The 15,424-nt window shown below is 44.2% G+C and overlaps 1 protein-coding gene across 4 annotated transcripts in view; it reads right to left on the bottom strand.

Moving 5' to 3' along the window:
• Positions 1–15,424, bottom strand: part of SLC6A11 (solute carrier family 6 member 11) — a 220,377-nt gene that overhangs the window by 24,194 nt on the left and 180,759 nt on the right. For all 4 annotated transcript variants that reach the window (XM_039481696.1, XM_039481698.1, XM_039481697.1 and 1 more), the window contains exon 9: positions 2,208–2,332. In XM_039481696.1, coding sequence (XP_039337630.1) covers positions 2,208–2,332 — 125 coding nt within the window. The remainder of the gene's footprint in view (positions 1–2,207; positions 2,333–15,424) is intronic.

Below are 15,424 nucleotides of genomic sequence, written 5' to 3'. Positions count from 1 at the left end.
TAGGGAAAAAATAACATATATTTGCCATAGCAATATCAGTAAATGTTACTAGCTATACAGATTTCTTGTTATACTTGATTCAGTTCCTTCAATTCATTTTCAGTCCATTTCTCCTTCTGAACAATCCATCATTAGACCATTTCTCCTCCTGGGGAGACCCAACATTCACATTGTTCTGACTAGGTGCTAAGTGATCCTTAGGAAGTCCATGCCTTTCCAGACCTAGAACAAGAACTACTACACTGCCAGTCTTAGTTGGGATTCCTCCTACAAGTTAAGCCCAAGCAACAATACTTAGAGAGAGAGAGACTCATCCAGTAATCTTGACTATCTCATGGGCTCAGCATGGTAAACAAAGACGCTCTTTTCGGGATGGTATAGGCATCAACCAAATCCTTTAACTGCATATTTCCTGATGGATGATCATTGATAGCATTAAGAGATACAATCAACTGTTAGAAATGTAGAGCCAGATCCTCAGCAGGTATAAATCATAGAATCACAGAAATGTAGGGGCTGGAAGGGACCTCGAGGGATCATCTAGTCCATCCCGTCATGCTGAAGCAGAACCAAGTATACTAGATCATCCCTGACAGATGTTTATCTAACCTGTTCTTAACAACCTCCAAAGACAGGGATTATCCAGCCTCCTTTGGAAGCCTGTTCCAGTGCTTAACTATCTTATAGTTAGAAATTTGTTCTTAATATCTAACCTCAATCTCTTTCGCTATGATTAAGACCATTACTGCTTGTCCTATCTTCAGTGGGCTTGGAGAACAATTGATCCCCATCCTCTTTATAACAGCTCTTAACATATTTGAAGACAGTTATTACGTCCCAACTCAGTCATCTTTACTCAAGACTAAACATGTCCATTTTTTTAACCTTTCTTTATAGGTCAAGTTTCCTAAACTTTTTATCATTTTTTTCCCCTCTCCTCTGGACTCTCTCCAATTTGTCCACATCTTTCCTGAAGTGTGGTGCCCAAACCAAACACAGTGATCCAGTTGAGGCCTCACCAGTGCTGAGTAGAGTAGAATTACCTCCTGTGGCTTACATATATCACTCCTGTTAATGTGCCCCAGAATGATATTCGCCTTTTTAGCAACTGCACCACACTGTTGATTCATACCTGATTTGTAACCCACAGATCCTTTGCAGCAGTACCATTGCCTTACCAGTTAATCCCAATTTTGTAGTGGTGTATTTTATTTTTTTCTTCCTAAGAGTAGTACTTTGCACTTGTCTTTATTGAATTTCATCTTGTTGATTTCAGACCAATTCTCCAGTTTGTGAAGGTGGTTTTGAATTCTAATCCTGTCCTTCAAAGTGCTTGCAACCCCTCCCAGCTTGGGTCATCCTCAAAAATTTTAAGCATTCTCTCCATTCCATTATCCAAGTCATTCATGAAAATATTGGATAGTACCAAACCCAGAACAGACCCAGGTGGGACCCCACTAGATATGTCCCCGCACCCCCACCCTGATAACTACTCTTTGAATATAGTCTTTCAAGCAGTTGTGCACTCACCATATAGTAATTTCATCTACACCACATTTCTCTAGTTTGTTTATGAGAAATTCATGGTATCGATCAATTGGCTCAGCAGGATTTCAGTGGACTTACAAAGATTTGCACCAGTTGAGGATCTGGCTTGTTGCTCTTTTATCAAAAGAAGCAAAGAGTTCAGTGTATTTTGGTCCATCTAATTTACAAGAAATCTGAATGATTTATTACATGGAAAGTTTGTGGAGAATTATCTCATCTCTATAGCTCAGCTGGAGTGGGACAAAAGTAGACAGGATGAGAGGCCAGAGCGGGTTGTGGAGATAATGCACTGGAAATTCCCCATGACAAAGGAACACTTGGCTGCCCAATTATAGCAGCTTCGTGGCACAATGTAGCCAGGATTTGGCCTCTTGACTTCTTGGATTCTGCTGCTTTCTATGATAATTTTAATGTTATTCACACATCGATATGTGACCACAAAAGTATTACATTGATACCAGTGCACATTTTACAAACAGTCATTCTAATTAGTAGCACAGCTATTAGATAACAGCATCTTTCTAAACTGTACACAATGCAGCCTGGATCAATGTCAACCTATCTAATTGCTGGAGAGCAAGAGAGTACCCAGACAAACTTTATGAACACTAACAATCATGCAAATTTATACCCTCATGACATCTTCTTATGAAACTTACCTGATTCTGCAACTTCTGCTATGGGCACCCCTTGTTCATAAGCCATGAAACCAAGGACTGAAAAGATGGCAAAACCAGCAACAAAGCTCGTGCCACTGTTCAAGCAGCAGAGCATAATGCAGTCCCTGAAAAATAAGCCAAAAAACCTTTGTTTTATCTTCAGTGGCTGTTTTTTGTTTTGTTTTGTTTTTTTAACCAGACTTCACAGTGAAACAAACATAACCCAAAACTCCAGAGACGCATCATTAAGTTCTATTCCTGCAAATACTTATGCATGTGAATTAACTTATGCCCAAGAATAGTCACACTGATAAATTTACTCAGCAGGATGATGGCTTCCATCTCTTGCTGTAATTGTAGCTGGTTAAATATGAAGTCTTTTTTGGGGTTGCTACCCCATTTTTTTTGTTTCTTTGTTTTTCAGTAAAACCGTAAAAAGATGTGGAAGAAATGGACACCTCAAAAGGTTTGGATGACAATTTACTTCATTGGCTGTAATATTTATAGAATGTGTTTTATTCCAGAGGATCCCAAAGCCCTTTATAAATGATATATGTACAGCAGTCACTTGCCACCAAAAAGAAGCCATACCGGGATGAAAATGACAGAGGCATAAATGCCTAATGAGAAATATAGCAAAGGATTCTGGAGCAAAGCCTTAGTCTTACAAAATGTGCCGTGAGATCTTCAACGCTGTAGACATGACATTAGTCAATATTTCAGTATATAAAGCAAATAATTAATCGTGGCCAGGCCCTCAGTGGATCAGCAGTAGAACTATGCCAATTTACACCTGCTGAGAATCTGGCCTCCAGTCTCTTTCAGAATCAAATCTATTTCTTAGATGTCCTCATCACAAAAATCACCACTGAAACCCTTCTTGGTAGCATCAGAAAAGTCTAGAGATGGATTGAGCTTGGAGAATGATCTGTTCTCTCATGCCCTACGTATGATCCCTCCTTATCAGAGTTGAGGTCTGTTAATGGGGTGGTGTGGGGAAATATTTCATTAACATGTGAAATGTCACAATAGTAAACCACGTTTAAAAGAGAGAGAATCCTTTGTGAAGTCATGTTATATTTGCTCAAAGCTCAGCTGAGAACCCTTGTTCACCCTATTTTCAGATAGCACTTTAGCCTTGATGAGTGCTAAGGCGGATATGACATCCACTCTCTTAAGAGCCATTTGCTGCGAGAAACAGCTATGTGGTTGAGAATCTACTAGCCTAAGATTTATGATTGAAAGTGAATTAGGATGCTCAAAGATCGATGCACACACGGCAAGCCAGAATCTCTGCCAGACCTCTGCCTTAGCCTGATTTTCTCAACATTATAGGGCTCTCAGAAACAGGCCTTCTACAGGCACAGATGACCCAGATAAATGTCTAAAAGGTTTCACCTCTGCATAATTAAGTAACATGCCACACATCTTTCTCACAGTTTCATGGGGTCTTCCTGAAACCATGGAGATAATTAGTATATGTTCTCCAAGCCCTGGAGTTTATTTCATCATATACAACAAATATGCAAATGTATCAAAACTTATTTGCCAATCTCTCTAAAATTGTTCTTTCCTTTTCCTCAAAGATTTTTATCCTACTGTCAGACCTCACTGCTCAGTCTTCAAGTTTATGGTTACTTTGATAATCTCTCCAAATTTCCTGATGTCGGTTTCATAGACTATCTTGCGTTTAATTACAGCAATAGTTAACACTAAGTGCTTAGGTATCGCATATTAGCCATAAATCTCAAAGCATGGTTCAAAAGTGAATAAATACTAGCATCCTCATTTTAGATATGGGAAAACAGAAGCAGGGGGGTGGCTTGTCTAACATCACACTGTAAGTCTGTCAGAGCTAGGAATAGAACCCCGCTGCCCTGGCCCCCCATCTGAGTCTATCTCCACTGGGCAACACTGCCTTTCACGTCTGGCCTCTCTAACACCAATCCAACATCAGGCTGAGTAGACTTTTTTCAAATTGTTTCTGAAAATCACTTGAATTCTACCTTGTTATTCATTTATATTTACTATGGTATACACGCCTGTGTTTATAGAATGCCATCCTGTCAGACATTGTGAATGGTGGCATTATGCCCCCAGTTACTGACTCAGAAAAATCAGTAATGATCACTGGAACTGTTTGATACTTTTCAAAGAAAGCAAAGAAGGAATGCACCAAAAAGCAGTTTCTCTCTGCTTCTGTCCCCAGGGTGGGAGCACTGTGTTCTGTGCATGCTTGGAAGTGTGCAGACTGAAGGGGCACTTCACAAGCAATTATTTTCAGTTTACTCAGACACTGAGTTGATCACTCTGGAGAGAGCCCAATCTAGGCTCTCTCACCTGGAGGTAAAAGGCAGCTCAGTGTAGAGCCTTTGGTGGCAGATGGAAGAAATAAAGATGAGATTTGTGGGTTTGTGTTTAGATTTAATGTATCTATGCTTTTCTACCAAGCCTATCATCATAGTACATGACCACCTTTTATTGAGCGTCACAGGCATATTTGACCACATTTGGGAAACAAACAGTCATTCTGAAGAATTCCCTGTATTAGAGTTGCAAATGTAAGTCTTATCACATTGTCACTTAACATAAACACATGCTGCCATATCCGGATATGCAAAACTCTGAGGAATGAGCTGAGATATTAAGTAGCGTATGTGACATGGACAGAGGTGATGGGTGGATGACAGAGACATGAAGTTCAACTCCACAGGAGCACTATCCAAACACCGCAGATGTATTGGTTCTGATTCACTGTTACATTGCTCAAGTTTTGTACCACTGTAACTGCACTGAAATCAATGGCGTTATACTGAAGTACAACTGGAGCAACCCAGCGTAAATATTACACTGACCTAAAGGACTCAAACCCCAGAAACCTCCTGCATCTTCAAGCCTCTTAACTTTCTGGGTGCAGGTGGCTCCCTGCCAAGATCTGCTCACCCTCATGCAATCAGCCTTGGCCCACGAGATCCCTCCATCAAGCAGGAAGCCACAAGTAAGGAATCCCATGACAGCTAAGATGGAGTAACCAGGTGTATATATGTCCCCCCCGGCCTCCAAGGACTACAGCCTAGAGTATGTCATGACTACCCCCGGCAGGACATTTTGGCCACTTTAAAACTCAGCACCTCATCTCTCATGTCTTCTGGTGGCGTTTCATGTGGGCCACAGTGCAGGCTTATGTGGCTTCTAGCGACGTGTGTGGCTGCTCCAAGGTGCCACACAATAAACCCCTTGGACTCCTGCAACCCCTTAAGACTCCACCTGGTCCCTGGACAGTCATTGCCTTAGATTTAGTAGAAGAACTACCCAAGTCCAGTGGGTTCACAACCATTCTGACAGTAGTGGACCACTTCACAAAAATGGCACACTTCATCCCCTGCATTGGCCTACCCTCCGCCTTGCTCTGGGTGGACCAATTGGTCTGCCTCCATGGCCACCCAGAGCGCATTGCCTCCAGCCCCAGTACACAATTTATCCTGTTTCTGGTGAGAAATTCTTCGGATTGTGGGTATCTGTTCCTGCCTCTTCTCCGTCTAACACCCTCAAACAAATGGTCAAACAGAGAGAACCAACCTATTCCTGGAGCATTATATTTAATGTTACATAAACTTCCACCAGAATAATTGATCTTTGCTGCTATCTCATGCAGAGTTTGTGCACAATAACACAGAACATGTGACTAAGGGGCAAAGCCCTTTTTTAAAAAAAAACCTACGGGTTCCACCCTCAGTTCTACCCAGAGCTACTCACAACCACTTCGTTAGGCTGCCAGGCTCCAGGCAGCTTCCGCTTCCTCCTCCGCCCCGCTCCGTCGGCTGGTCTCCGCTCCCCCGGCTCGGCTCTGCTGGCCCCTCCTCCGCGGAGAGCCCCGGACCAGCCGGACCTCCTGCACACGGCGAGCTGCGGCCACCGCGCCGCGCGCGCGGCGGGAGCGCGCGGCTCTGGCTGGCGGCGGACCGCGCGCGGTCGTCCGAGTCCGGCGAGCTGCGCCCCAGCCGCGTGCCGGCCGCGCGAGCAGCGAGCCGGCGCCCGACCTCCCCAGCCGCCTGCGCAGGCATGTCTGCCGTCGCCGCCCGCCCCAGCCCCGCCCGCCGTCATGCGCCCGCAGGTCCACCAGCCCAGCCTGGCGCCCCTAGAGATCCCTGCTCACCAGGCAGCAGCATTGGACTGGATAAAACAGAGACGTCAAAACCAAGATGACCTAAAAGTTCACCTGGAGGATGCTCAGAAGAGCTACACACAGTATGTGTATTTCCAACAACAGGAGGGTCTGGCTCTTGATGAAAAACCTACACAAGAACAGGCCACCTTGTAAATTGACTACCAGTTTCTTAGCCCCTACTATGTTTGCCAACAAATTAACCCCGTCACCTTTCAACTAGACTTGCCCCATTCTCACTGAACACATCTAGTTTTCTACATATCACTCCTGAAGCCCCACATTCAGGAACCATTCTCTCACTGCACTGATACATAAGAACGACCATCCTGGGTTAGACCAAAGGTCCATCTAGCCCACTATCCTCATCTTCCGACAGTGGCCAATATGAGGTGCTTCAGAGGGAATTAACAGAACAGGTAATCATCAAGTGATCCATCCCCTGTCGCCCATTCCCAGCTTCTGGCAAACAGAGGCTAGGGACACCATCCCAGTCCATCCTGGCTAATAGCCATTGATGGATTGATGGCTCTATCCTCCATGAACTTATCTAGTTCTTTTTTAACCCTTATAGTCTTGGCCTTCACAACATCCTCTGGCAAGAAGTTCCACAGGTTGACTGTGTGTTGTGTGAAAAAATACTTCTTTTTGTTCGTTTTAAACCTGCTGTGGATTAATTTCATGTGGTGACCCCTACTTCTTGTGTTATGAGGAGTAAATTACACTTCCTTGTTTACTTTCTCCACATCAGTCATGATTTTATAAACTTGTCATATCCCCCCTTCGTCGTTTCTTTTCCAAGCGGAAAAGTCCCAGTATTATTAATCTCTCCTCATATGGCAGCCATTCCATACCCCTAATCATTTTTGTTGTCCTTTTCTGAACCTTTTCCAATTCCAATATATCTTTTTTGAAATGGGGCGACCACATCTGCGCACAGTATTCAAGATGTGGGCGTACCATGGATTTATATAGGGCCAATATGGTATTTTTTGTTTTATTATTTATCCCTTTCTTAATTATTCCCAACATTCTCTTTGCTTTTTTGACTGCCATTGCACGTTGAGTGGATATTTTCAGAGAACTATCCACAATGACTCCAAGATCTCTTTCTTGAATGGTAACAGCTAATTTAGACCCCATCATTTTATATGCATAGTTGGGATTATGTTTTCCAATGTGCATTACTTTGCATTTATCAACATTGAATTTCATCTGCCGTTTTGTTGCCCTGTCACCCGGTTTTGTGAGATCCCTTTGTAACACTTAGCAGTCTGTTTTGGACTTAACTATCTTGAGTAATTTTGTATCGTGTGCAAATTTCCCCAGCTCAATGTTTACCCCTTTTTCCAGATCATTTGTGAATATGTTGAACAGCACTGGTCTCAGTGCAGATCCTTTGGGGACACCATTATTTACCTCTCTCCATTCTGAAAACTGACCATTTATTCTTACTCTTTGTTTCCTTCCTTTTAACCAGTTACTGATGCATGAGAGGACCGTCCCTCTTATCCCATGACTGCTTACTTTGTTTAAGAGCCTTTGGTGAGAGACCTTATCAACGGCTTTCTGAGTCCAATTACACTATATCCCCTTGTTCACGTGTTTGTTGACCCCCTCAAAAATTATAATAGATTGGTGAAGGATGATTTCCCAAATCATGTTAATCTATGTGCCTGATAATTCTGTTCTTTACTATAGTTTCAAAAGGTATGGAACAGCCTTCAGATTAGAAGAGATTAAAAACATTGGGACTTTTCAGCTTGGAAAAGAGACAACTAAGGGGGTATATGATAGAGGTCTGTAAAATCATGAATGGTGTGAAAAAAGTAAGGAAGGAAGTGTTATTTACTTCTTCAGATAATATAAGAACCACGGGTCACCCAATGAAATTAATAGGCAGCAAGTTTAAAACAAAAAAAAAGGAAGTACTTCTTCAAACAATGCAGTCAACCTGTGGAACTCATTGCCAGGCAAAAACTATAATGGGACTCAAAAACAAATAGATAAGTTCATGGAGGATAGGTCCATCACTGGCTATTAGGCAAGATGGTCAAGGATGCAACCCCATGCTGTGGGTGTCCTTAGCCTCTGACTGCCAGAAGCTGGGAGTGGACAACAGGGGATGGACCACTTGATTGCCCTCTTTTGTTCATTCCCTCTGAAGCATCTGGCATTGGCCACTGTTGGAAAACAGGATACTGGGCTAGATGGACCTTTGATCTGAGCCAGTATTGCCGTTCTTATGTTTGGAAGGGCTACAGTCCTGGAGAGTGCTCCTGGGAACTGATGGAGAATATCCACACTCCTGATCTGGTAAATGCCTCCTACAAAAACCACCTGGCTAGAGAACCTGGCTTACTAGTGCCCAGAGGGCACGTTAGGGATCATAGGTCTCAAACTTGGGCCCACAGGTCACCAGATAGTGCTCAGACCACAGCCACCACACAGCTACTCATCTGAATGACTGGAGGAGGAGACCACAAAGCTGGAAATCTGCACCCAGTTGGCTGGAAAGCTCTACATAAACCAGAAAGAGGTACAGGAAGTTGTCTGAGCAACTAGAGGAATCACTGGCTGGCTGCTACTATGGACCCTGCCTACTTGTCTGACTCCTGAGCTCTGCCTCACAGCCTGTTCTTGTTTCCTGTCCTCCTTATCCCAGACCCTGGTGTGTTCCCGGTTCCTGCTTTACTCCAGGTCCTATGCCCTATCCCTGATGCTGACTCCAGCTCTGACCTTTGGCTTGGCACCTGACTCTGTTTTCGGCTCTGACCCTCTGGTTCCAGGCTCCTGACTCTAACCATTAGGCATCACCACCCAAGCCCCAGTCCCTACACCCAGTCCTGGAGCTTCCAGCTCCCAGCACTAGTTAGGTCAGTCCCTCTTTTTCCAATTCCCTTGTGGCAGCTGGGGAATAGCTTAAGGCACAAGACTGCCCAAGCTATACCCCCATGTCCTCTTTCTCCACCTGCTCCCGCCATGTCCTGGTACATCCTCTGTACCAGGGGTTCTTGAAGGGCAGGGGACAGGGCTGGCTCTGCACCTTGTCAGAGACCTCTGTACTGGGGTCATCCCCATGAGGCTGTTTTTGGGCTGCTGCAGACCAGCATAGCTGTCACAGAGTAGTAGCAGGGCAACCATGAATTAGGTTAACCCTTTGTTCATCGGGGACCCAGTAAGTGCTCCTGCCTCTGTGTAACCTTACATTTGAATTTTCAGCCTCATGCGAATGAGTTTTGAGAACTCCAGCATCCTCTTTAATTCCTTCCTCCTTTTCCTCCGAAGAAATCAATAGAAATTTAAAATTTGAATCCAGCTCCATGACTGTTTTGTTTTTGGCCTGGAATTAGTATTTATGCGGCCAACAAATTTTAAAACAAGCATACACATGAAACACTGGAAGCAAGTTTAACTAATTCTTCCTTCAATTTTTTTTCCATGTCTTTGCCTGGAAGGCATCAGTGCTCCACTGAAATCCAAAGTGATTTTAAATTAAAAGAAACCTTCAACTATGTATGAAAGCTTCAAGTTTTCCCAAATGAGAGTGTTTTAAATCATCTGAATAATTCAATGCATGCACCTATCAGCTACTCCACACATTGCAGGATGGAGAGTGCAGCTAAGCATTCTCTTGGCCCTTGTCTGAAGAGGTCCACTGAATCCTACATGGAGTCCCGAGAGATCCCCATTATCTCCACTCATCTCCTTGCCTTTGAGGAGCACAGATGCCACTCACCATCCTTCCACTTGTCAACAGGCAGGGACTATTTGAAACTGGTCAGTGCCACTTCATAATCTCCCCATTGCTACTGTGCAGTCATTTCGCCCTGTGCAAAGTGCGTGTAAAATGCTACCTTGTCATGACAGTAACACCACGCACCCAGTGGTTTCCCAGCAATAGCATGCTAAGGAACACAGGGCTTGTCTACACATTTTGGGGAATGCAAGAGGGTTACACCAGTGTAGGTGCATTAGTGGTAACCTCTAATTTAGACATGATGTACCAATGTAAAATGTGTCATGCCACAGGGCAGCTTAATCCAGTACAAAGGGGCTCGGTGGATGAGGCCACACAATCATAAACAGGGCTGCAGATTTATCACGACACTTTTTTAAATAAAAAATCATGGTGCAGTTGTGGTAAATTTAGTAAAAGTCACAGGTTTAGTAAATTTAGTAAATGTCACACACCATGATTTTTTATTTTAAAAAATCCCATAACAATTGAGGGGGCACCAACCATGCATAGTAACCCTAATCCCAGCCTGGTGGGGAGAGGAGATGGAGGTGGGGAGTGGAGAGCAAACCTTCCCCACACTCAACCTGGGCAGCGGTGGCTCCTGGGGCTGGGCCCCGGGGTTGTGAGGGAACTTGCAAGCCCTCACTTTGGGTCCCACCACACCTCCGTCATGAATGGCACTGCGACCCTACACACCTGGCCACAACGTCTGAAGCAGAAAGCTGGACCCAGCCCCACAGGACAGGAGCCACAGGAGCCATCACTGTGGGGTGAGTCACAGACACAAAAATCATCACAGATAAACAAGAAAATTATGCTACCATGATTTTTTCTCGACATAAGAAACCTGCATCCTTAATTGGAAGGCATTTCTCCTAGAAGCTAGTTGCTAGGGACACTGTGCAAAATTATGGGCCACCTCTGCAGGTAAATAGCAGGTGTATTGGGAATTGGACCATTTTCCCTTTCTCATGGCCAGGGTCAGGGGTGGTTAAAGTGCAGCCTGCCCATGAGAAGGTGAGAACTGATTGGGATAACTTAGCCTACTAAAACAACAAGGAGTGTGGTGGCACCTTAAAGACTAACAGATTTATTTGGGCATAGTTTTCGTGGGTAAAAAACCTTACTTCTTCAGATGCCTACTAGACATTCAAGACCCTAATATGAAATCACAGTGTAGGAGCCTGATTCTCCCCTCATTTACACACTGAGGTTACTCCTGATTAACTCCTTTATAAGTTAATGGATGATCAGGCCATCAGTCATTTTACTCGTATAAACTATAATACCAAATTTGTTGGGATTATAAAACTCCATTTCTTATTCAAAAGGCAAATGGCGGTGGTTATCCAGTTTCCACAAGGTAGACAAATTACAGTTAGATTGTGAGATATGGGCTCTTCCTCCCATTGGCTTCTTTCTCTCTGACCTCCAGAGATTATCTTTATGAATCACGTGTTTCATACTAAAAATATATAGGAACAGAAAAATACCCCTGATTGGTACAGGTAGGCATTGATCATACACATTCCTGGTTGTAAATTCAATGGATCCGTAATGATGTAGCAGTTCTATGCTGCATTTCCAAATCATACCAAGGGCCATTTCACACTTTAGCCCTTTTCTTGTCACAAATATTCTTCTTTGCCACTACCCTAGTGACCTTTCACATTACTTTGATCTCCGTTTAACTTCTGTGAGTGTTCAATCAATCAATAGCCCACTCTAAACGACAATGAGGCAATAAACTGAGGGAAAATGGTGTATATTAGAAATGATGGAGTACTCTGCCTCTAGAAACCTTACTATGCAGTTAAATCTAAAGCGAAGTGTAGAAGTTCAAACTGTGCTGAATTATGAGCATTTCCTCAAGACAAAAAATTTTGCAATGCAAGGGCATTATGGGAATTATTCTCTTCTGCTGAAGAGTTCAATAAAATGCTTTGCTCTGCCAGCACAAAGAGGCAAGAGGACTTGAGGATGGGTAATCAGGCTTAGTTAAAACAAAGCTCCCACTCTGGGGACCTGTTTCTGGAAGCTAAGCATTCTGTAGTTTGTACTCAGCTTGTAAATTCTAAAGAAGTACCAAGAATGGATTTATGTAAGTATGGAAGCCAGTAACCATGAATGAGGCTAACGAAAAGTGATGCAGACTCTCAGAGCTGAAGGAGGTTAGGTTGCTAACCTAGGACTCAGGAGACTGGGGCTCAACTCCCTGCTCTGACATAGCCCTCTAATATGAGCATGGACAAACCACTTAGCATCTCTATTCCTCAGTTGTCCATTTGGAAATCAGGGATGGCAGTACTTTCCTACCTGATAGGCTATTGTAAGAATGAATCCATTAAAGATTGTGAGGTGCTCAGATATTACAGCAGGGATCAGCAATCTTTGGCACGCGGCCCCTCAGGGAAATCCGCTGGTGGACTGGGACGGTTTGTTTACCTGCAGTGTCCGCAAGTTCGGCCGATCGCAGCTCCCACTTACCATGGCTTGCTGTTCCAGGCCAATGGGGGCTGCAGGAAGCGGTGGCCAGCACATCCCTCAGCCGACGCCGCTTCCTGCAGCCCCCATATGGCCTAGAACAGCAAACCGCGGCCAGTGGGAGCTGTGATCCGCTGAACCTGCGGATGCTGCAGGTAAACAAATTGTCCCAGCCCGCCAGCGGATTTCCCTGACGGACTGCATGCCAAAGGTTGCCGATCCCTGCATTACAGCATAGGTAGAACGTATTTTGCTATAATTGCACTACGATTTTAAAATCAGGGCAGCAGAATTGGGATGGCAGGGGAGGCTAGCCCCTCCACAATGGAAATACTGTGGGAGCTCTTCCTTCACGTAAACTTGCATATACTTGGAGCAGGGGGGATGAGAGTGGAGCTTGAGCAGCCACTGCGGGGGCTGGGAAGCAGGGAGCAGGATCTGGAGGGGCTGGAACAGGCCTGGAAGCAGGTAGGAACCCACAGGACCCTCCTCCCAGCCTGGAGTTGGCTGCCTCCTTCCCCCACTGAGTCTCAGTGCCTCCTCTCACTCTCCCTCCTATCCCTCCACCCCCATTCGCAAGGAGCTGCTGTGCCCCTCGCCCCTATTTAAAACTGTGGATTTGTTTAATGTGGCAAAACCCTTATTCTCTCGCTTTATATTTGGCTTGGATATTGCCATCATTGTGATGTGAATCTTTGCACTTCCAGCAGGCACCAAAATGTAGACGGAAGCAGGAGGATGCTGGCTGTATCCCCCTGCTCCACCCGAAGTGATGCTGCACAATCCATTGGCCAATGGCAGCTCTCTTCGGGTCCACAGACTGCTCTTGGTCAGAAGCAGTGTCTCCGTGAGGTATTGGGATTGACTGGTGAGTGGTAGGACACCAGCCATACTGGCTAGAAGAGAATTATTAATAATTATTGGTATTACCATAGTGCCTAGGAGCCACAGTTGTGGATCAGGACCCTGCTGTGCTAGGCGCTGTACAAACACAGAACAAAAGAGCTCACAATCTAAGTATGAGGCAAAAGACAACAGCTGGAAACAGACAGACAGATGTGGGAATGTAAGGAAACCATATTGGTCATCAGGTTAGGCAGCGGTCTCAGCACAACAGCGGCCTACCCACTGACCAGCACAGAAGAGTTTTAAGGATGGATTTGAAGAATCTGTGGTTTTTCCTCATTGGCAACTGCCTTTCACAATGCCAGTGAATTGATTTCTTTTGCTGGTATACCTACAGATTTTTCTGTCTTGTTTCCAGTAAAGAAGATGCCATTTAAAATTATATAGCTTTTCAACTGGGTGTCTCTTATCTCTCATTTCATTATTTTACACTGCAACTCTCCCTCAGAAAAGAGAGAATCCTACAATAAAATGTATTAAAACAAAAATCTGTCAGCACATGTTGTTCCTGGTCTTGGCACCCTGGATATTGGCATGGAGGAAATCAGTGGTTTGATATTGTAATATGTTGGCTAGAGTATACTTGTGCCAGTGCCCTCTACTGGATAGAATAAGTATAGCTTAAAGACATGTCATAGGCTCTTTACTTTATGTTCTTCTTTAGCTCAGGTGATAGCGGTCTGTGCTTTTGAATTGCACTGATTAAAAGCTAAGTCAAATCCACCAGACAGTGATGTGATATGCAGGTTTTTTTTACTCCATCATAGGTGTTCATTTCTGTTTTATCACCACAAAAGAAATCACATGTAACTGTCCACGTTCATACTTTTTCCTGAATCAGAACCAATTGAACTTGAAGTCACACAGTGTAAGGTGTATAAGCAGCCATGGCCTCTACTTCTTAAGCAAATGGCTTTCTATACTGTTTTCCCCACTCTAGCCTTTGGAATGGATCTGTCTTTCAGCCAGGGAAGAATTTAACTTTAATCTTCAAGCCATTACCCCTTTTAAGTCATCCATTGACTACCACAGGAAGAACCTACCTCCATGGAGGACTGTACACTGGTCCAGACGCCATAAGTAATGTGCTGTGGTTGTTCATGAGTATTAACATTTTGTGATTTTTCTTGAAGAGTCATAATTAGCCTATGTAAACAAAGAGTCCAGAGGGCCAAGGAGCCTCCAGTGTGGTTTCAATCTCCTTACCCTACTATCATCAAATTCCACTATTTCAGAGACATGTTGGGGAGCACCTAGCATGCTGGAGGCCTTGCTGCCCTCAGAGTGAGCCTTTATCTATCCTCTTAGCCTGTATCGATCTCTGTACAGTACTGGATTACAAAACTACAGGGAGTGCTACTGCAGACGTTGGGGCTGTGACTGAAGTCGTTTTTATAAAAGATGCCGCAGGAGAATGAAGAAGAAAAAGCTGTAGTTTGTTTGGGCAAAGCATTACTCCACACTACTTCATTACCCACAATTTTCCAGTGGGGACATTATGTTGATTTTGAAGGTACCTTGCCAGACCCTCAGCAGATGCAAATTAATGTAATTCCAAGCCTTCAATGGAACTACACCAATTTATACCAGCTAAGGGTCTGGCCCAGAGTGGATAACAACCTTTGTTGCCTATGAGCTCAGAGCAATCTCACATGTTTGCAAGGCAGTTTACCTTAGTCTCTTTTGGGTAATTTAGCAGACATTCAATTTGTACAAAAGCTGGTCTGTCTTTTATTGCCTAAGCATCCACATTTCTCTAATGATCTTTTCTCTCCCACTCTCTTATATTGGTGGTGGTGCAGGGCAGCTTTTCTTTCATCGAAAGGCATGGCAGGACTGAGCGGGCACAGCATGCAGTTTCTAGCACTGCCTCCAGTACTTTCCTGCAAGGCTTGTTCATGCACTGTAATTTAGGATTCA

This window comes from Mauremys reevesii, linkage group 7 (genome assembly GCF_016161935.1).
Source record: "Mauremys reevesii isolate NIE-2019 linkage group 7, ASM1616193v1, whole genome shotgun sequence".
Taxonomy (NCBI): Eukaryota; Metazoa; Chordata; order Testudines; family Geoemydidae; genus Mauremys; species Mauremys reevesii.
The sequence above is the reverse complement of the archived record's forward strand: the minus strand, read 5'-3'. Positions and strand labels throughout refer to the sequence as shown.